General features: G+C 43.0%; 1 protein-coding gene across 3 annotated transcripts in view; it reads left to right on the forward strand.

Annotated features, from left to right (window-relative positions):
• WBP1L (WW domain binding protein 1 like) overlaps positions 1-22,954 on the forward strand; it is a 59,430-nt gene that overhangs the window by 28,258 nt on the left and 8,218 nt on the right. The window contains exons 1-2 of one of the 3 annotated variants that reach the window (XM_068197944.1): positions 6,542-6,793; positions 16,455-16,557. The exons of 1 other annotated variant lie outside the window; for it this stretch is intronic. In XM_068197944.1, coding sequence (XP_068054045.1) covers positions 6,767-6,793; positions 16,455-16,557 — 130 coding nt within the window. In that variant the 5' untranslated portion in view covers positions 6,542-6,766. Of the gene's footprint in view, positions 1-6,541; positions 6,794-16,454; positions 16,558-22,954 lie in introns of those variants that run through there. One more of the 3 variants, XM_068197942.1, reaches the window with a different exon arrangement.

Below are 22,954 nucleotides of genomic sequence, written 5' to 3' on the forward strand. Positions count from 1 at the left end.
TGTATAATTGCCTATTGACTTAGCCTATGATGAAAAATCCATCTTCTAGAACCCCAGAACATTTTAGAGCAGCGTTATCCCATGGAATCTAGAGGCAATAGAAGAGTAAGGAAGATGAAAACCTTAAAGTCAATTCTAGTCACCCCAGCACTAGTGTTGTTAGTTTTGGCAAATCCTGTCTCAACAGTAAAGCCAGCTGCCATTTTGGCATCAACAGAGACAGACTTGGCATGATCCCTTCTGGCATCAAAAAAATGATTCGTGGGAGCTGGCACTAAAGCTGTGAAACAAGGGTAAGTAAGGCCCAAGGGAAACGCCAAGCAGCCATGAGATGAGCACTAAAAATAGTGAGTTGCTGTCATTTGTAGAGAAATCAAATAGCACTTGTAAGAGTAGGGCATCCAAGTTCTCCATCAAGGTTGTGCTCGTAAGCATCTCTGGGACAATGCATGTCTGTGATGATCTGACCAAAGGGCACAGACGGGCTGTATTTTTGGTGCCCACATGGTGCAAGACTCTAAAACTAGAACAGACGCTTACCGTCTTAATTCTGTGCTTAGGGGATCCTGTTACTGTCTGCAGACTGCCTTCTTCCCTGTCTGGAGCAGATCATCTCCTCTTGAGCCATTACCAAAGTCTGTTTGCATACATGGGCATCAGGAAGACAAGAGCTGTAGTGCCAAAAAGCAAGGAGCCAAGCTGGTGTCCCTGTACCACCCCGGATACACTGTGGCACTCTCATCAAGTATTTAACAGCTGAACTCTCCACTCCCTCCTCCTTCTCCCCCTCCCAGCAGGCTTAGAAGAAAGCTGAGTAGGCTTTACCGTGACTTCGTAACCCACTCCAGACTAAAAGTGAAGCCTGACATCTTCATTTGGGCATCTCAGGTGCCCAAAAACCTGGGAATGCCAAAGGGGCAGAATCAACCCAATCTTTTTTGAAGCACTTAGCATCACTTCTCAATAGGGCACTTTCAACCCTTTAGTCCCTCTGTGCCTCAGTGATGAAGGACTTTGAAGCTTTTTAACACTTCTGGGCTTGGATGGCAGACGTGGGTGTTAGAGTGGTCACACAAAAGTAGATGATTCTCACAGACTTTGGCATTACAGTTGCATTGGTTTGGCTGCAGCTCTGTTGCTGTGAAGAAAAGCAAGCTGGACCTGTGGCTATCGTTTTCTGCTCCATGCTCCAAACGGCAGTAGGAACAATGTCACTGAGGGCTGAAAACCTCAAGCTACGCTTATAAAAAACTATTTTGGTCTCAGAAAAGAGCCTGGACTTTTCATTGCTGTCATGTCCCATCAGCTGATCAACAGAGTGGGTAGGAGTGTCTGAAGAGCCTGGATGTGGTTGCTTTTATCTCCTCTGTCAAACGGGTGTTGGAGAGGACTCCTCTTGGGTATGTCCTCCACAACCACCCCTTGTCTGCTCCCTGCCCTTTCCTTGAATGCTCTTAGGATAGCTGAATACAAAAAGGCAGCTTCAGAGGAAGGATTGCTTGCTGTACAAAAGTGCAAAGGGAAGTGCTTTTCTGTTGGCATTTCTTCACCCACAAAGGAGCAGTGAAGAGGAGGACAAACTCTCACTGAAATAGCAGATGATGGAGTGGGTAGTGGCTTCCTCTGTGGTGCACACTACTTGAGTTCAGGGCTTACACATGGCTTTTGGGTGGAGATGTGGTACATATTTGTACTTGCCTGCTTGGCTGACAATTGCTGTTTGGGATTCAGCTGGAATCAAGAGTCAGTTGGAATCAAGCATGAGTTGTTGCTGTTGGGGCTCTCAGTAACACTGAGAATATTTTGAAGTGCAGAGTCTCATCCTCACTGGTCAACCAGTTACTCAGAGAGAAAGACAGGTAACAGCAGTGAGGTTGAAAGGCACTGTCCCTATTTGCTTAACTTACTAAGCTCCAAGAGTTTTTTGCACTTCTGAATCACTGAGCTGACAGAAGTGACGGCTTGTGGGGAAGAGGCACTGCTTCTTACCACTGCAAGCCCTTGTGTTTTGTTGCACATTAAAATTTATTGATCCATCAGACTGGTTGCAGTGCTAACTCACACACCGGTTCCAACAGATATGGTGTCTTTTCCTGAAATTATTCTTTGCTTTCTCCAACAAAGATTAAGACAGTTTGGCCTGAAAAATAGTAAATGCAATTATTCCAGTGTTCTTGTTTTGTAGCTGAAGTGCATGTGGATTGGGGGACCCACTTTACCCCACTCCTAAACAATACAGTAATACTAGACAGAGTGAAAGGTTTGTTTTGGGCCACTTGTCCCCTGAGCAAAAGAGTAGATATTCTAGGTCCTGCAGGTACTGGAAGTTACCAGCCTGACCTCTTCTTCTTGGTCCTGTGGAATTTATTGGTGGCATTCTTGGTAGGCAGTGCCAATGCTGTATGTTACATGAACCCGGGACACCTGGTCCTCACACTGGAAAGGCATCATGTTCTTGTAGTGCTATCATTGGGGTGGGGAAGTTGCCCTTCACTCTTCAGGGATCTACAAGTGCACAGGTGGGCAGACAGAAATGGTTTGTAGGCAGATTTAGCATTGCATTGCTGTTCCAGCATTGGTCATCTCCCAGTGTCTCATGCTGGTTTTGCTAGCAAACTTGTCCCTTTCAAATTTTTGCTGTCAAGGCAGATGGAGCTTGTTGTTCCTGGATATTGTCTTATTCTAGAGAAACAGAGATCTGCTTTTACACCTTTCTGTACATTTGTTTCCTTTTGCTGTTCTTTATTCCCCAATCCATCCCCAGGACAGGGAATGGTAAAGTCACCTTTGTTGAGGTTGCTTCTTTCACGCTGTGTTTTGAGTGCATGCCAGATTTATGAAGTCTCAGTCCTAGCACCCAGGGCTGCAGGCTGACTAACAAAAATGGTGCTCCAGAAACACTCCTCTTATCAACATGAAAATGACAGAATGCACTGGGGAAAATGGAAGTATAATTAGATAAAATTGTTCCAGCTTTATGGTCAACCTGTGTATGTAGCTACAGAACTATGGTATTAAAGTTTAATCGAGAGGATATTACACATCATCTGTATTTACTGTGCAAAACCTCTCTCTGCCTAGGACTATAATAGTGGAGCAACTGAGAGCAGCCTCATGCTTCAAGCCTGACAGATTTGAGGTGCACAACATCAGTTTTTCTTGCAGTCATGTTATCATAACTGGATCTCTTCAGGGTGTATCAAAATGAGTACTATACCTTGCTTGGTTACCAGACCTGCTTGCAAGCATCTCCCATCAAACATGGAAAGCGACTCTGAAATGGCTCGAACAACTTCCATCCTGTGCTTCACTTGCACATTATAGCTGAGGTCATGAGGCACAGTGTGTTGGCCTCTGAAGGTACTGAGCAGCATCCTCTGTGGGACATCAAGTTTGGGGCAGATGGCATGTTCTGGAGCAGTATTATAGACTGGTAATGCCTAGAGGCCTCTACTCCCTCTTTTCCAGTAGAAACCTGCTCACCACTTTTCTGTGGTGGGATCCATGCTGACACACCAAAAAAGCGTGGTTGGTGGCTACCTAAACAAGCAAATTTTGAAAGTAATGTAGATCCCATAATCTGTCCTGACATTAGTCCTGACTTTTCAGAGCCCTCAAGAGAGTCATCTACTGAGGAGCTGTGTGAGCAAATACACAAAGTTTATGTTGGTTTTGTTATTATATCTTGGATAGATGCACTCTTATGTAGCCTTTGCAGATCTTAAGTTCCAGGTTTGTATAAAGGAAGTGAACCCATGCTAAGCCTGCCTTAGAGCTGCTCTCGCTTTCATTAAAATAATTATTATTTCAGCTCTGGTTTCCCCCAGGCAGAGAGCAGTAGAAAATTAGAAGGGTTTTGGAAATGGACAATGAGCAGCTGAAGGCTTTAGGATAAGATTTTACATTAAGAGGATAGGGAAGATTGATATCTTTTATAAGAAGATAGCTAACAGGTACAGAGTAATGAATGGGTGAGAAGATGGATGAGGACTTCTGTTCCCACCTGTTAATAATGTGAAAGTCAAATTAGAAGGTGGTGAATTCATTCCTGATGAAAGAAACTATTTGCTTACAACCACTGTCTATGAAACTCACTGCCACCAGGCAGAGCTTTGGGGCAAGAATTTACAAACTTAAAAAGGAGGGGGTAAAATGATACCAGTTGGTATATACAAAGCAATTGCAAGGATTAGGAGAACCTAGGTGTTTTGCAAAGGGTCTGAGGCTGTTGATCAGTGTTTTATAAGGGTATGAGCTACCTTGTCCAGCTCTTTTTTTTTTTTCTGTCCTTCTACAGGGTTTTTTCCGTAGTCGCCTATAGCAGAGTTGTGGAGCATGTTACTGGCCGCTGTCACTCAGGGACTGCAAGAGAGGGTGGCTGCTGCTGCTGCAGTCGAATGTGGTAATGCCTGCTTGCAAACCGCCTTTTTTGTGTCAGTCTTTCCAGGATTGCTAAATTCACACATAAATTAGGATGCTTTTGCTTTTCCGCCAAGTTGCTGCTTTTGCTAGTCCTTCACAACTTGTCTTAGATCTGGAATGACGCTTTGCCTTTTGAGTGTGTGCTGGGGAAGAGGCGGGTGGTTAAAGTTAGATTTCTTCTGACAGTAGGGATTTAGAAACTGCTGCATTAGCTCAGCCCTGCGATCTGCCTGGTCCAGAGCTCTGGATAGCAACAGCCAAAATCAGATGTTTCAAAGGCCAGTGTGAGGCCACAGAACAGATTACTAAAACAGAAAGCTGCCCTTTTATATCACTGGTGTTTGTCCATAGAATTGGAAAAGCAAAGGTTGAAAGTTTGTTTGATCCAAGAGCACAAAAGCTGGAAAATCCCATTGCCTGGCTGATGCTAGTTAACACCGATGTTTAGTATCCTCCAGGAAATTGCTTCATTGCTTGTTTTCTCTTAGGGAAATCAGGGATGTGTTTACCCTTAAAAGCATTTTTAGATGGTGCCTTAAAGTTGGTGTAAAAATAAGTAATGCTTGTGTGTAGTCTCACAGCCCAGTTGTGGAAAGGACACACAGAGTGGGGTTCTCATTTGGGAAACCACTCTGGGCTGGACTAGGCTGGACTGAAAGGAGGCAGCAGTGGTGGTCACTGAGTGGTTCTGGCATGTGCAAAATGGGTGTCTTTTTCTGGCACTGCTGAAAGCTGTCTAGCTGTTGGGTGGCAAGGGGTGTCTGTTCTGCTTTTTTTTTTTTTTTAGTTTCCTCTTTAATTTTTTTCTCCTATTTCTAATTAGTATTTGCAAGAATTTTATGTGATTTCTCTCTCTCTTCTGAAGTACTGAAATTACTACAAAAACTGCTACTAAAAAAGACATTCAGTGACCTCACTATACAAAAAAGTATATTCCTTTCCTTGTCATTTATTTTAATGTGTTGGGCTCCAAAGCCAAAGAAGTCAAAAGCCAGGGGAGTTTGTCCTCTGTCAGATATCCACGGAGCTGCTGCTGGGGCATATGGGAGTGGCAATGGTGTCCCAGGCCCCCTCCCCCCTCCCCGACAGACGAGGACAGCTGCTGATTAAAGAGAAGCACAAAAAAAGAGGTTGCTGAACTTTCAAAGTGGAGGTAGAAAAGGAAGTTAAATTTAGATTACCTTCTGCAGTGTCATCTTCTACACCGCTGTGGAACTTGCTGTACTCCTTGGGGGAGGACAAACAAGACATGCCATCCTGGGCACCGGATGATAAATTTGTTTATAAGGCTTAATTGCCCCTTGGCATGAAAATGTGAAATGAGCTCAAGTAGAATGAGAAACCTTTTGATGGGGCTAGTCATATTTTCCTTGGGGAGAGGTAAATTTGAAACTCTTCCCATCATCTGTCTGATGCTAGAGGGGTCCAATCCTGTTCCTTCTGAAATCAGGGAAGTTGCTGCTGTTTCTTTAGAGGGACAGCTGTTATCAGGAGTTGAGGGTTGAACAGTGTTATGAGTGAGAAAAAGTGGAACTGTGGTGGCAGGCAGAAGGTGGCAGGGAAGTGCTTTGGATCTGTGAAGACTACCGAGGTCCCCAGGGTCTGGAGGTACTCAGAGAAACCATGGTGGTGGCTTCTAGGACTCCAGTGCTGTCCAGCAGGCAGCATCAAACTTAGCTTTCTCCTCAGAAATAGATGAACTGTCTATTTTTGCTTAGTGAGATTTAATCATCACCACGCTGTTGGCTCATGACAACATTTTTAATAGACTGCCCTCCATTGCAGCATCCCCTTAGCAGGGAGGAGAGCACTTTTGCACTCTGCTCCACCAGGGCTCCCTGACAGGTCTCGTTTGCAGCGACTTGCCTGGTGTCACCCAGCAGCTCAGCAGTCTTATGGTTCAGGGCTGCCTTTGGTGGGGGGCTTTTTTTTTTTTTTTTTGGTGGATGCGTGGATTTTTGGTTTGTGTTGGAGGTTTTGTGTCTGTGTGTTTTTGTGTTGGGGGTTGGTTTAGTTTTTTTTTTTGTTTGGGATGGGTTTTTTTGTTTTGTTTTTTGGGTTTTTTTTTTTTCAGAACTGCCTGACCTGATGTCATTTCCCTCTTGCAAACACCCCGGCTGGGCTGCGTCTGAGATATGTCACAGGGAGTGGGAGGAGGAGGAGGGGGAGCCAGCGAGTGCGTGCAGTGTCCCAGGACCCTGTTTACTTAGCATTCCCAGCTGAGGAAGCCCTGGTTTAAATAGGATCGGAGAAGCAGGCTGCCCACAGCAGATGAAGAAATGGTTGCTGTGGGGCTTTAAATTCCTGCCTTCCCATGTGCTGGCGTGGAGGATGAGCCTGCAGAATGCCTTTCCTCCTGGGTCTCAGACAGGTAACCAACCGGCTTAAGTGCGGTGGGAGCTGCTTGCTCAGGTGGAGGATGTGACTGATTACTTTTATTTTTATTTCCCCCACCTCTAAGGACATGATTTCTGACTTTCCCAAAACGGAACTGTACAATCAGCACTTCCCCACCCGTGGCGTGTGATCGGAGAGCACAGTTGTGCGAGAGTCGCTTTTTATTAGCAAGGAAGGAGCAAAACTGTGAGCCAGGGATAGAAACTTCCTTGTTGTTGTTGGAGGCTTTGCAGCAGGGAGATTCTTTGTGTCCTTGGGTTTTAGGGTGCTTTCCACAGTCCTTAAAATGGAATTGCATTTGCATTTCTTAAAAACATGCCGAACTTTGAACTGTTTTCTTGTACAGGAATTATTTTATATGTAAAACTGTGGATTTTTAAAAAAGAAAAAAAAAAAAAAGAAAAACCAGGAAAAAAGAAACCAGAAAATACCCAGGAGGAGGTATATACGTGTGTGCGCGTCTCATCTCTAACAAAAGTCACAAAATGGAAAATGGCAACATGCTGTGACCCACAGCTTGGTGATTTTTAATTGTTTTGCGAGAGTTTGAGCCTGAACAAGAAACTTGGGATAATTTAATAGCTGGTAATATCGAGTGGAATGAGAAATGGTAGCAACTGCCCAGCTGCTCTCTGCTGGAGGAGGTGCCAACTATGTGTTCCTAGGCTGGGGAGAGCAAACCCTTTTTTTGGTTTGGGAGGCACGTCTGTAGGGGAATCTAACTGTAAACTCTTTCCAGCACTGCTGTGATCTGTATTCCACAATAAATAAATACTGAATTATATCAGAGCGCTGCTTGCAGTTTCTAATTTAGAATTAAGAAGTCGAGATTGGACCATAACATGCTTTAAACTACCTACTTTCAGTTGTTTATCAGCGCTAAAAGACTTCAACTCGCTGCTGAGTAAACAGTGCTGTCTCTTTTTCCTTATCAGTTCAGTTTTGGTGAAAGGCAGCTCTCTCCCCACCCCCACCACCCCCACCACCCCCCCCCATTCCGAAAAGAGTTTTACATAAGAAACTACCTCTAGCACAATGACCTTCTGTGATTGGTGCAATAGCTATAAATAATAGATCACTTGTTAGCACTCAGGGCAAAGAGACTTGCCTTAAAAACTAGGAACTGAACCAGAGGGGGAAATGCAGGCACAAAGGCTGAATGGCTTTAGGTAACTCTCAAATTGCAGTGAGATGTAGCTGCTTCAAATGCTGAGATTGCTTGAGACTCACAGGTGTGTTTTTCTCTAAAGTTCCTGTTTTTAAATAATTAATTTTGTTTTAGAGATGTGTTCAGTGCAGTTGGGGTGCTGCATAAGGTGTAAAAGTAGAAGTTAGGTGTAATTTGGCTTCATTTGCTGGAGCAGTAAACATCTGGTTGTATCAGTGGATGGATGGTACTTTTTTCTCTGCTGGAAACTTTTTGGCATCAATAGAGGCATTTACAAGAAGCAGGAAAAAAAGGTGTTGCCTCAAGAACACAAGAGCATAGTTGTTGACTATTTTTATCCACTGATAAAGGATATACTGGGAAAGAGCTGCTTGAACTTTTCTTAGTTTTAATCATCTTTAGTCTTAAAAAAAAATCTAAGTATTTGTGAGTATGTCCTGCATGCAAATATTATTCAGAAATTTCTTTTTCCAAGGGTTGTTACTGAGCAGTGCTGTTTAATTGAAAGTAGGGGAGGAATTCAGGAACATCTTATCGTCTCCATTGTGTCTTGGGTTTTACTTGGTACATTTGGACTGTAAACACTTGGCTGTCTGGGATGCCCTTTGTTGTTCTCACTCAGCACAAGGGATGCTGATCCTGGGCTGCAAACTCATGGAAGAGGTGCAGAGTGGATTGCCCTCCCATGAGCTTTGTGATGAGGAGGGAAGGATCAGAGTGAGACCTTTGGCTCCCCAGGACCCCTGGACTGCGCCGAACAACTGCTTTCCCTGCATCTGCCTTCATTTCTTCTTTGGGAGCTGGCAGCATTGTAGCATTGCAGATGGACTGCCAAACACCTGGTAAAAGTAAGGTGTCTGGTTGATTTTGGGTTTTTTTATTGCTGCAGTGGGGATGATACTTAAATCCCTAAAAAGCTAGGTCAGCACTATCTGACATCAGTGCAATATGGGTGTTTAAAGCTCCCATCCAAGGAAACATGATTGTAGGGGATCTCTGCTTTTAGTTTTGAGTGAGCATTTCGTCCTAAAGTTGAAGATGGAAGCTCGAACACATTCACCTAAAAAAAAAAAAAAAGTTGAATTCTGAATGTTTTCAGTTTTAATTTTAACTGCTTGAGGTTTTCAGCATGGTCTTCTGTTTGGTGGTTTAAACCAACAAAATGCAAGATGACCTCCTCAAAGCTGTAATTTCCTAGAAGTCTAGAAGTGTGTTTCTTTAATGTGAGAAGGCTGAGGACTGCAGGTGGGAAGCTTCTCACAAGGGGTGAAGAAGTAAAGGTATGGTGCTTATCGAAATTGAAATTTGCAGTAAACAAAAATGAAACCAGCTCTTACTGAAATATATCAAAGTGTCCATGATCTGTGAAAGGATAGTGTCCCTTTAAAGATAGTTGGAGTATTTCTCCAGGATAAATGGATGCAACAAACCAATTTATTCCTCAGATAAAGGTTAATAAAACCTTGGAGGTTCTGCATCTGCTGGGGGTGAGGATGGGTCTGTTGTGGCTGATTAATCATGGTGATCTAAATATAATTCTCCTGATGCTGGCATTAGCAAAGCAATAAATGTTGTGGATTAGAATTCCCATTTTGGAGATCTTTATTTTGCCTGAGACAGCTCAGAGGCATCATTCCTCCCCGACTGATTATACTTCTAAAGTGTTTGCATATTTGCACTTACTACACTTTTTTCCCCACATTCTGTAAAACAAAATTTGTGGTGGGTGACTTAAGAAGCATCCAGACTTGATTTATTTCCTGGCCTCGGCTGTCTGTCATAAGGCAGGCTTACAGGAATCTATCCCCTGTTGTGCTGGCAGGGCCTGGCACATGAGGTTCCAGTAACTCCCAGCAGTCAAAGCCACTTTCATCTGCAGCAGTCTTACATGTTTTTGTTAAATTGAGCCCTCCAAAGGCATGATGCTTGCTCAGATGGTGGATTTCTGCTTTTATCTTCCAGAGGACTCACAGGTGTAATGTTTGTGAAGGTAGAAGGTGTCTGGAGGCTTTGGTGCAGGCTCAGCCACACCAGTGTCTGTGGATCCTGAGCTGCCCTGGTGATGCAGGGTGCCCAGCAGTTCTGCCTGTGCTTGCTGTGATCCCACCTGCTGTCCTTCTCTGAAAGGATCTGGTGAGGTTTTGTTTAAGATTAACTTTGATTAGGAACTGGGGGGCTGCTGGCAAACCAGGAATTGTAGTAAACCCTGTGGCAAGGTTGGGCATTCCAGCCTAGTATTTTCAGTAGCACTTTTAACTTACTGCCACTTGAGTGCCTTATCAGACAGAGATCATTTTCTTTGGTAATTCTGTGTGTGCATTCTCACGAGCTGTTGCTGATGCACTTCGCTAACCAGCACTAGTGATAGTCTGATATGTGAGGTTGAGTAACAGCCAAGTGGGAACTAGTAAATAGTGGATATCAAATAGTTGTTTCTGACATATTTAATATACTGACAGCCACTTCCATTCTGTTACTCAGAATGTTTAATGAATATATATGCTTCAAATACTGATTGTGAGTTACTCAAAATACATACTTCAATGCATTTTTCTGATGATAGTGTCACTTACTTAAATCCATCCTGCTTGTTATGGGTGCGGCTGGGTACTGAGAGCAAGGGACTGCTGCCTGTGATTAATGAGATTAGTGAAATAACTAGGTCAGGATTTTGATTTATTATTAAATAGATGCTTATTACCAAAGTCCCTATGAGAGCTGTGAAACCAGAAGGTCTGGAGTGGTCACACCTTGAGCCCAAGTCCTGTTAAAACCAGTTGTATCTTGCCCTTCAGCAGATGCCATTTTGGTAGTCTCCCTTCATCCTGTTGCTGGGCTTTTCTGAGTCCCTCTGTCTGTATGCCTCTTATTCAGGCCTTTACTCACTCCTTCATCCTGTTGTTATTCTCCATCTCTTCCTATTAAAATAGTAATTTGCTGCGTAGTGCCTTGACAAATGCTGTAGTGAAATTTGAAGAAATTAAAGAATTAGAGTAGGTAAAAAACCTGGCTATCCTAGGAGACAGAAATGGCCTAAAAACTGCTGTAAGTAAACGCTAGTCACGTTTCCAAGTGTTTCCCAGGGTATTACCAAGGTTAGGATGAATGGATACTCTGCCAGTTTGAATGACACATTGAGGCCATATAAAGGTGCTCATATTTAGGGTAATGGTGTCTAGATTTTTGTGGAAAGAGGAGACAGAGCAAAAAGCTAAAATGATTATTAGATTTTGTGATACTGGCCGCTGCTGGTTTTGGTTACCTGATTAATGTCAACTGAGGAGTCAACTTTTGTAGGTTGTTGGCTGCCAACTATGCACTTCTGAGTGTGGGCTGTGGTGTTTGTTGCTGCAGTTGCACATATTAATTTTCAGCTTGGAAAAGAGCCACGCTAGCCTGGAATTTGCTCATCTTCATCTTTCTCCCTTCTGACTTAGCAACAGTGTGTGCCCAGGTTAACTGCTGACTTTTGAGAGTAGAAAAGAGAGAAGTGCCTTGATCTTTTTATTGTGATGGAACTCCACTGTCAATCAGTTATTTCCCTTCATTTCCAACATTGGCTTCAGACGCAGTAAATCCTAACAGATTTACAGATATTAAACCCAACCAGGGATTTAAACAGGAAACCTTTACAAAAGTAGGGTAAGGAGGTCTCCTCCATCCTTCCTTGCAGCTCAGTCAACCTACAGACCTTCATGAATGCTTCTTGTCTTGATTGTGCCCCAGATTTTGACCTTTAATTTATCACATAGGCCTCCAGTAAAGGTCTAATACTTAACTGGAAGGTGAAGAGAATAATTGGCTTTTTTCCTTGGCAATGACGTTGCTGTTTGCTGTGGCTTCAGATGTGACAACATGCAGCACTGCCTTGAGTTCTCTTATAACTACCGCTGCTGGATATTTTAAGGATTATTTGTAAAAGGACTTGGCAGCAAAAGTGGGCTACTGGTAGAGTTGCCGAGTTGCCAATATGGTTGTGGGTTTATCATAAATGCCAAATATCAACAAGAAAATAAGTAAAAAAAAATAATCTTATTCACTATTACTTTATAAAGTTTATGACATGTGAAAACTAATCCAAAATGCCCCATCTTAATACGAAGAGACTCTCAAAATACTCCAGATAAGATCTTGCCAGCTCAACCAGTTTCATGACAAAGAGCCTGTACCACATATCACAAATTGTTTCTGTTGAACTGAACTGGGAAGGAACACAGGCTCCACGTCTGCAGAGTGTTCTCCCAAACGCTCCGCTCTGACTTTTTGTGTGTCAGGGACTGAGTGATTCCAGTTTCTCAGACCAGCTCTTGAGATGGTACCACGGAGGCAGTGATGCACATGCAGCCTGGGGTACATGCTGGTTTACAGGACAAGGTGAATCCCCTGAAAGTAGCTGGGAGTCTCCTAGGCTTTGCAGGTGGGTGATAATGGATGGCATATTCTGGCTTCTTAGTTGTGAAACAAGACTACTCTGCTCTAATGGAGCTGAATGCTCTTTGAGAGCAGATCCATGTAGATCCTGCTTAGTAATCCTGCCTGGAGGCATCTACAGTTAGCTGAACAAAGGCTGGTGGGGAGGGATGTGCTTGCTTGCCTGGATAACAAGAAAATGAGACCCTCCTTCAGCAGGGAAACCCACTCTGGTGTGAAGAAAGTGCTTTTGGAAAGAAACCTCCCCCTTCTGTGTTTTCCTAAGGCTACCTTAAAAATATTCCAAAACCCTTTTGTAATAGTTCAATAAAAACTCCATGCTGGTGTAAGAATGACTAAAAATTACCATTAAAAGTGGTGCTTGTAATGGAAATTAAAAACAAAGGCAGGTCAATAAAATATGTGTGCTCCAACTTCGCTTCTATGAAGTTTTTTCTGCCATATATTTTTTCCTTATCTATAAAATTACTCTTTCTGCCCTGTGCCTTGTCTATGGCTCTTAGTGTGAAAAAGGAAATAGTACGCTTTCATAGCACAAGCACTTGGGATATTGTTTCCAGGAGACATTTAGACTCTAGATAACTGTATTGCTGATATATCTAAAGTAGTTAGTTTAGCAGCCTATGACACAAAGAATGCATGGGAGAAGGAAGTAGAAATAATAAAATGCTGCTGGTATGAAAAGTGCAGCCTAAGATGTAAATATAAAGTGAATTCAGATCAAAGAGGTTGGAAGTAGGTAGAAATTTCCTAATAAAGAGTGTCACGGTCTCTGTCATGGCTAGGGTGGCTCTACATAACCTCTTCCTTGACTGCAAAAAAGGAGCAAACTGTACAGTGGCTCAGCTTTTCACAGAAATGAGTCTTGACTTAAAAGAGGAAAGGAGACTGAAACACTTGTTCCAAAGGAGTCACCTGTAACATATCCCAAAACAGTGCTCTCCCTGTGCCAGAATCTTTCCCTAGTAGACTTCTATTTGTGAAGATCTGTTGCCTTTACCTTCTATCTCTTTCCCTGTGCCAGGCTGTGTAACCCAGTGTTAAGAGGCAGCCATGATCTGAGCAGTAGTAGGACCATGTGACCTGCTGGGATCCTTTCCAAACCAAATTATTCCTTGATTCAGTGAAACTGTTTGGAAACACGGGTGACAGTTCTGGGTCTGACATGTGGCCCCCGAGTCTGACAGCTCCACGTTCCCAAAAGCCTGTTGGTGGCTGGGCTGGCAGAGGGCTGCAGAAAGGCTCCAAAATGAGCTGCTTAGACTTTGAGGAGTGTGGCTGGTGGTCGACACTGCAAGGACTTCAGAACCCCTGCTGTTCTGAACTGTGGGAGCTGAAAGCCAACTGTGGAACTATTTGAAGGTACAAGCATATGTGCATTAGCAGGGAAGAGCATTTGTCTTGGTCAGTGTGTAAAGAAGCTCTGGACAGTAAGATTTAAACTCTGCTCTTGATGGGAAGCAGAATGTCACCTGAGACTTGATCTCCAGGATGAACCTGCAGAACACCATCCTAGCTGCTCAGGATCCTCTGCTGAGAATGTACTGACGCATGTTGGCCAGCTGGGTTAGCAAGGATCAGCCCTGCACATAAGCATATGTGGAAAAGTAATTTCAAATATAATGAGGTTGGCAAGAGGGAGTCAGTAAGTTCAAATAAAAGGATGGTGTGATGAAAGTCTCTGAAATCAGGAATGCTGAAAAATATAGTTGGAAAGTGGGAAAAATATAGTTGAAGATGTTATGAGTTCCTGCTGCCTAAAGACATTGATTTGTTTCTTGTTGCTCCTCTTTGAAGCAGGCAACACTGAATGGATGAAATTTTTGGGGAGTAAACCAGAAGTGGTCAAGGATGGATCAAGTGTGGTGATGCAGAAGAGATCATAAAATGGCACTGTGAGACTGATTTTTCACCAGCTCCATGTGATTCATTTGCTGGTTCAACAGGTCCCATTGATCTTCATGTGTTATAGCCACACACCTCAGCTAGTCATTCTCTGGCTTGAGCATTATCAACAGGATTGCAATTTTGCAATGACATCCTTATTTCTCAATTCTCTTCATATGGGAGCCAAAATCTATGCTGTTCATCGGTTACGATAGCTCTGCAAAGCCAACAAAAGTGAGGAAAAATGAAAATAAACTGATCAGAGCAGATAATAGATGTGTCCTCCTTCTAGTTATTTTGCTGGCTAAAATTACTATTTTTGGAATGAATAGCATGCTTGAAGCGGAAAATGCTGTGCTAGCTCAGCAAAGTCTCCTAATAGTTGCCACCAGTTAGAGATGGAAACACCTCCTTACCATATAGGAAAATGGTGTTTCTACTGTTGACGTGCCAGCATCTCAAGGCAAGAAACAAATGTTTGTTTGAGCTGCCTGTAGTAGTTGGACTGGTCTGTCCAGCAAAATGTTTGTCTCTTCCTGAAAAATAGAGGCAGGTACCCCTCCAACTTTTTGCCTCTGTGGGTGAGTTTTAAAGGTGCTTTTTAGAGCCTTTTGTGGAAATCATGAGATCCATGGAAGGAAGGGAAGCAGTACATCGTATTGCTGAGTTGTGTTTGCTGAATTGTGCCCTCACATGATCAAAACTCTTCCAAAAGTTGGTGTGACTTCTTAGGAGAAAAGAATCAGCATGGGGTCTTTCCTGTTGAGCCTCAGATGGCAGGAGGTGGTTCTACTTTTAGAAGTTATGTTGCTTCTGTAATTTGGGTGCTTAGGTGAGAGACCTGTGTTGGGGAGCTGTGGCTCCAGCCAGGGTGCAGTGTGGTGGGGAAGTGCTGGTTCTCCTCCAGGTCCCTAAATACACTGAAAACTTAGTGCAGGAGTCTTCTGCATTGAAGCTGCTGCCTCACATCACTTGTTCAATGAGGTGGTTCAACATTTGAAACGCACTTTGTATTTTGTATGTGTGGTGGCACCATAGAGGTTTATGAGAAGTGTGGCCATGGTGGACTAACATAAAAGAGAAGAATAGTGCTGTTCAGCCAGTGCTGGGATCCACAAATGTGCATCCCTGTTGCATACTGGTGGGGTTTTGTTGGGCTTTAGTGGATTGGTGTTTCTTATTTGCAAGTTGGTACTTACAAATTTTTTTTCAACATGGCTTTCAGTATAAGCCTACCCACATTTTCATTTCCTTATAATACATTTCAAGTGAACGAAAGTGAAAATAAGAACTTTGTTACAGTGGTTTTAATTAAGATTTGTTTGTTTGTTAAACTCCGTAGTGTTCTTGGAACTCCCAGGTTGCTTCAAAACCTATTAGAGGATGTACAAACCACAGCCTGTAAAACACTTCTGTTTTCTTGTGTTTTATACTTTTTCCCAGCCATGTTTATAGACTAGCAGGAAAACACAGACTTCTGGGAAGTGGTGCACCATGTGAGGAACTGAGACCTCACAGCATAGACCTTTTCCATGTTAGGTGCCTTGAGGACCTGCTGGGTGATATGCTACAGCTGATTTGGCTCTGCTTCTGGACTATTTTGCTATTCCAGGAAGAAGGTTTACAGGAATGCTGGTCTTCCATAAAGCACATGGCTAATTGTGATGAAATAATTTTGGATAGGAATCTTGCAGGAACATATTGTAATTATCACTTAGATGTAAAGGAATCCAAGCAGTCTTTTCTCAAATTATGATGTTCTCTTTATGAATGCTTTCCCTCCCCTTGGCATTCAACCCCAGTAATACAGTGATACTGTGTACAATGTGGAACAAATGTCATCTCTTCTTCTAAGAGAATGCTTGGCTCCCAAAATGTGGTAACTTTTAGTGGAAAAGGAAGGGATAATGAGACAACAGCACTGACTAGATGCTAAAACAGTGTAACTCATGGGTTTGGAGATACGGGGATTTTCTTCTGAATGGTCTTTTGTTTTTTGGTGGTCCTTAGATGTCTTTTAACCTCCTTATGTATTTTAGAGTTTCCAAAGACGGTAACTTTTACTTTTCAAATGCTTGCAGATCATTGAGTAAAACATTTACAAAAGATACTGACAAAGCATCTTAAAAGTGTGTCTGTTTAATTTTAGGACAAGGAAACCTGCATGGGTGTCAACAATCAAAGTTACATATGTGAAACGGGCCACTGTTGTGGACAATCCCAGTGTTGCAACTACTACTATGAACTCTGGTGTAAGTCCTTCCATTTTGTATGGCTTCCCTTCCTAATCTGCATGGCTCTCATACCATACTACAGGTCTGGCTTGTGTCCTGTGGGGTTTTATATTCAGCTCTTGTTGTGCATTGCCATTGTGTTTCACTGCAGCACAATCCAGAGCTGATGTGATATGACAAGGAAATAGAGTTGTCACAGTGGGTGCTTTCTCAGGAGTAATGGGTCATCTTGCCACTGTTGTTTGCTCTTCTCACTGATTTGGATACTCAAGATGACATTATACAGGAGTAAGGAAACCAGCTTGAGGGAGAAATGCCATACACACAACACTAGAGCTCGACACACTCAAACAGGGAATTAATTCAGTGTCTTTTATCATGTTGGTTTTGTTCTTTACGAGCACAACAAGTTTAAATCTGGTATATATTTTTAAAGATGTCCTTTCAAGGAGGAGGGCCAGTGTGCTTATTCTCTTCAGGACTGTTCAGAGTCCTTGTGTAGAGAGAGTCTTGGGTAAATCCTGGGGGTTTGCAGTGGCTGAATGTGGTACTGTGAGGATCACACATTGCCCATTGTAACCCTTCTTATCTTCTCTTTCCCAAAATGCGAGATTTAAAAACACCAAAGTTTCCAGCAAATGGCTGAGTGACTATACCTGCTGAGTCTCCTTAGGTGGCAGCAGGCAGGTCAAAGCAGGTGGTCAGCAAAACTTGATTAAGATATATGGAAAAATGGGAAGTTGAAAGCATAATAAAGTGATAAATGCTGAATTTTAAAGGAAAACTTAAGCGTGTTCAGTCTGATGGTGACTTCTTTCTCTAGGAGGAGCACAAAAGGGTGAACATTGATGTGCTGTTGTACGCCGTGAGCCTAGGCTGGGAGGGCATCTCTGCTCCTGGAATTTGGAAATGTGGTGCTCTGAACTTTGTACCCCTACATTAGAGACTGGAGATACTTTCTTACCACACCCAATAGAGTCTTCTAGTTTTTATGCAACTATGCTTTCTACTTAATCCCTCTGTTGTGCCCACAGCTTCACTTTCCCAAAGTAGTTTGTGTGTGGAAATGTGTTATACATACAAAGACTGTTGCTTAACCTGGATCCAAGGACAAGAATAACTGACACTTCATCCTTTAGTCCAGAAACATGCTTTTACTTCTCAAATTAGCCAGTGAAGTATGGAGGGTTTGGTTATAAACTGAAAAGGACTCTGTAGTAAGCATCTTCAAGACACACTGTGCTCAGACTCCAGCAGCTGACTGTGTTGATACTAATGTGTTGCAGACCTTTTACAGCAGACTTATTTTCCAAAATGTCCAAACAGTTCAAGAAACAATTCAGGATAGGGGCCCAGCTCCAGGGACTGTAGCAGGCTGAGAAACAGACATGACTGTATTGGAGCTTTGGATTGCCTGGATCAGACTGTAGCAGTCAGCAGCACAGGCAGGACAGATGGCAGGAATTTTTTAAGGCTAGAGGAGGATGCATGGACAGAGCAGAGTGGGGAAGGTCAAACCCAGTTTTACATTTGTGTGGGTGGGAATGTAGAGGAAGATGCACGTGTGCAAAGGCTTACTGGCTCCTTAGCAAGCAGGATCTAAATTGAGCAGCAGCATGGAGTGCAGCTGCACACTGGAGCTGGTGGCACAGTCACCATGTTTCTCCCATGGACATCTTGAAAGGGAGGCTTAGTTGGATTGCATACAAACAGTCTGGTCCAAGCAATAGCCCCCTGCCATTTTAATGGGATGCTTTAGCTGTCTGTGCTTTCAGTATGGCACAGACTTTTATACTTGGCAGTGCCTGGCTGCATCATAAAAGTTCTTGGAAGACAAAACCAGAATTTGTTAGAAGGAGGCAGAATATTAAAGGCTTCTTTTTAGAGCAGACTCACAGGTCACAGTGAGATCATGGAATAAACATGTTGGTCACACACACTGCTGGATGGTTCCTCGGGGGAGATAGGTTTCTGTGTGTTCACATTGCTTCTGCCTCACAGAGAGCATCATGTAGACACCAAAATGAGGGGAGTCATTCAAACATGAGACCTGTTTTCTAGGCTTTTTGCAAATTCAGGCAAACATGCAACACTGATATAAAATCAGTTAATGTTTTCAAAGTTTGATTTGCCATTTTGAATGGTAGGAAAAAGTTTCCTTTGGATGGGAAGGAGTCATAGAGGGAGCATGTCCTTTAAAATGTAAACCCATATTCTAGGGCTTGTGAGCTTAGCTGCTGCTCAGGAGTTGCAGAGTATCTTTGATAGGTATGTATGCTGAAGGCCTTCAAGGTGAAAAGTGGTGATTGTAAATGTGAGTAGTCTTCATATGAGCAGTGGAGAGCAGCAGCTTTGCATGCTTGGGAATAGATCAGCTTTTTAAAAGTTAACGATAACTTCTGGTTGATGAACAGTTAACATAGCAGCACCTTTTAAGTATGGCTTCGTGGTTGTTCTGTTTTGATTTTAACCAGCATATGCATGTACTGAAGTAGGTTTTGGGAAGCTTCTCTTGACCATCTCAGACCACCAGTGTGTGTTTCTGACTTTTGTGTGCCTGAAAACAGACCTTCTTGCTAGTCCTGTTGAATTAAATCCTGGATTTATTTACCACCACAGCTTTATGGGAAGAAGAAGCAGAGGAGGGTGGCATTTGAAATGGAAAAGAAAACTAGTTGGTCTTTGCTGGACATGCGTTCTGAAACATGATCCTTTTTTGTGGCCACTTGGAATTTTTCCTGTAAAAAGGACCATTTTCCCTGTTACAGAATTTGAAGGAAGTTTGTCTTTGAAAATGGCTGATCTCAGCAATTCTAGGCAGCAAGTAAGATTGTGGTAATTTTAAACCAGTCATTGAGGGTAGTGGAATAGGATGTAAAATCAAGGTATTATTTTGTTAAGGGGTGGAGTGGAGGAATGGACAATATGATATGCCAAGCAGGTGGACAGCCTATGTTTAAAATTAGATAACAGCCCAGTTCAGATTCCCCCCCCACCTCTTATTAAAAAAAAAGAAAAAACAGTACTGTGTTGCCAAATAATAAAACTATATTCAGATTTATAGATATAGGTCTAATAACTACGTAAAGGTCTAATTAGTTCATAAGCTTGGTAGCTGGTAACCTGGTGGGGCAAAAGCTGTGTTATGTCTTTTTATTTTCTTGGAATTTAATAATGAAAAATAAAATGGGAAAATGTACTTTACTGTTGCATTTCCTCACATAAGAAAAGATGTTTGAGTGGTGGATGAGCTGGGTCAGCATTTTCATTGAACAATTTAATTGGACTCCCCAGAGAACTCATGGTCCCCAAGGGGGAGAATGGCAGCAGCCACTGGATTTTTCTTCCTAGCAGTTTTTATTCAGGTCTCTGTGATGTGATTGTGATTTGCTGGAGTTTTCCAATGTTGGCCTTTTTCCAGGCCTGACAGGTGTCTTATTGCTTAGACATTCCAAAATACCACTTTTCAAAATACAGGAGAGAAGGTAATTGAGGAATGCAGTTCCTGTGTTTTGCAGGCTAAGGGGTAAGGCTCAGAGGTTCTGGATTTTCCCAGGTTTAAGAGTATAATGTGGACTAAACACTAAATCCAGGCCTGCTGGCATCCATCCTTGTGTCTCTCCTTGCCTTTGGAATCATTTAAGGATTCCAGAGGTTCTAAACACAGCAAGCAAAGCTGTAGAAAGTACATTTCATTGTGTGGTTGGAAAAATAGTACACTGTGCTTCAGGAATCATGGAGCATGGAAACAGGCAGCTGCTCACTGCTTGAAAAAAGTTGTAGGATTTAGAAGTTCGAGGGCTTAGCTGGTCTTGGAGCATGTAGGTACTGTACAGCAGCCCAGCACTGCTAATGAGCGAGCATTCATATATTGCTTGTGCCTGTTTTGTTTTGTTTTCTTTTTAGCAGTGATACTGAGCCCCTCTGTTTCTGAAAGAAAGAAGAGAAAAGAAAAAAATATCTTGACTGTTTAGCTCCTAGTTGAAGGGTTGTACAGGAAAAAATGTTCTGTTTGCAAGCAGCATGGTTAATGTTTTTGCTGATTTTGAACATTCTGCTCATCTCTGCACGCTTTCCCTTGGAATCACTAGACAGCTCTTTTCCCAAAAAGCATGCTGCCAGAAAATTCTGGCAAGGATCCGGTTAGTTGCTAAAACTAAAGGAACTGCTGTAGCACGTACATATTCCAGGAGGTCAGCTTTATAATAGGAATTCATGTCCAAGAGTTTGCTGCAGTCTCCAAAACACTCAGTCAAACAATGCACCAGTCCCATGTTTTCATCCTTACTCCATGCTGTCTTATCCCACATCCTTTTTCAAAGGAAGATTTTTGCTGTTCCTTGCCTTTCACTCAGCCTTCTACGTGGTTGTACTTGCTTCTCTTTCCTAGGTGTCTCAAACTTGCCCTTGGGCTGTTCCTCTTCAGCTCTGCTGCAGCAATAACCCCACCATGACAAAGCCTCAACAACAGTACAGGGCAAACAACAGATGTCACAACCACACAGAAACTCATAATAAATAGGGTCACTGAGGGAGTTATTTCCTGATTTACTTGGACTTCTTGTAGCCTAATCCAGACAGCCAAATCACCGTAAGTTTGTTTTGGTCTGGCTCAGTAAAATTCTCAGATCCAAGGAAGAAGGCAAGCTGTCTGGCATAGCCTGGCTATGCAGATACTGACTTTTGCCCTCTGTGGCTGCTTCCACCTGTGCTGTGTTAAACAGCCTGGAAAGGCAAGAGAACTTCCTAGTGATGTTTCACCCCCTGCCCTACATGCCTCCAACCCAGCTTGTCCCCAAGTACCTAGATGTGTTGTTCCCGGATGTTCAGGACATGGTCTCAGCTGGATGTTCCACTCTGGTCTTTGTTAGACTATTGTTCAACATGTATTTTACCAACATAGATCTCTTGGGAGGGACTGGACTTACAAATGTGTCATCTGGAGCATGGGAGCAATTGCCTTTGGAAGGCTCCCTCCCTAGGAGAGAGGCATAAAAACAGTGTCTGAGGATTTTCTGCCTCACATTGACTCTCATTGCACGATAGGCAAAGGATTTTTCTGAAACTTGTGTTTCTCCATCTTACCTCATTGCAGTGGGTGCACCATATATAGTGAACACTATTCTGAAAATTAGAAGCCAGTTGCAGTTAACGTGTGTCTCCTTTTGTTACCAGTTTGGGAGCAAGCGAGCAGGAGTTGGAGATGTCTTCAGCTTTTTTCTTTTGCCATTGTACTGTACAAATATTCAGTAACTTTTTCCTGCAGTGAGGTCAGGCTGGGACTGCAGTTCCAATGACTTAAACTAACATAAAACTGTCACTGAAAGTCACAGTCTTTCTCTTGCTGCTGCTGCTATGTTTGCCAAACGAGTTTCAACCTGCTCTGGCTCCCTCAAACCAGTTCAAACCACAGTTGCACACAACTTTGTGCCGGCACAAGAAGAGGTGGAGGAAGCAGCAGGAGGTAGGGTTGAGACAGGCAGGAGAGGATCGCGTCATTCAGCGGCTTCTTTCATTTCTTCTTAAAATGTTCATGGGCCTATGGCCTGCATCCTTCATCTGGCATTCCTGAGCAGCAGTGTTGGCTCGTACAAGCTCATGCCTGCAGTGGCAGGAGATGATGTGACCCCTCTGCCAAAGGACACGATTAAACCCAGGGGCATCCAGGTTGTGGTACCAAGTAAATTTCTCTTCCCTTTTTTGATTATAGTGTTAGCCCTGTGAAAGACAATTTTTTTTCCAGCCATGACTGAATGTGAGGCCACCATTTGGGACACTTCTTAGTCAATGAAATTGTCCCACTTCTCCTTCTGTTCAAAACCAGCTCTCATAGAGCCAAAGCTATTACCCAGATGCATGTCAGGCAGACACAAAGGCACTTTGCAGTATGTTTTGGCTTGCTTTTAGGGGATTTCCTGCCAACAGAGCCATGGCATTTGCCCAAGTTTACCATGAACTTGAGGGCAAATTTCTCTGTTCATACCCTTGGAACGCTCCAGAAAACATTTTCCATTTTGCACAGGATAAAAGGAGCTTCCCTCAACGGCATTGCTGATGGCAACATCCCAGGCAGCAAATACAGTACAGCATCAAAGCAAACATTGCTCCCTCCTTTTTCATGAGGAAGGAGTGCTCTGTTTTTTAATTATTAAACTGGTTTATTCTTACTTATTTTAAAGTTTGATCAAAACTATTGTTTGATTTGGTCTTAGAAGGGGTTTTCTTGAAGCTTTAAGCATGTTCTTTCACAGCTGGTAGGAAACATCTCTGGTGTATGACCATGTGATGGGGCTCCCTTTCCCAAGAATGCTGTAAATGTAGCAGCAGCCTTCTCTTTCTTCAGTACTTCCTCTGGTTGTGAGAGATGGCTTTCATGGGACCTAATTCCATTCCCAGGTGTTTCTGCAGCTTCCAT

This window comes from Anomalospiza imberbis, chromosome 8, assembly GCF_031753505.1.
Source record: "Anomalospiza imberbis isolate Cuckoo-Finch-1a 21T00152 chromosome 8, ASM3175350v1, whole genome shotgun sequence".
In the NCBI taxonomy this organism is placed as follows: Eukaryota; Metazoa; Chordata; class Aves; order Passeriformes; family Viduidae; genus Anomalospiza; species Anomalospiza imberbis.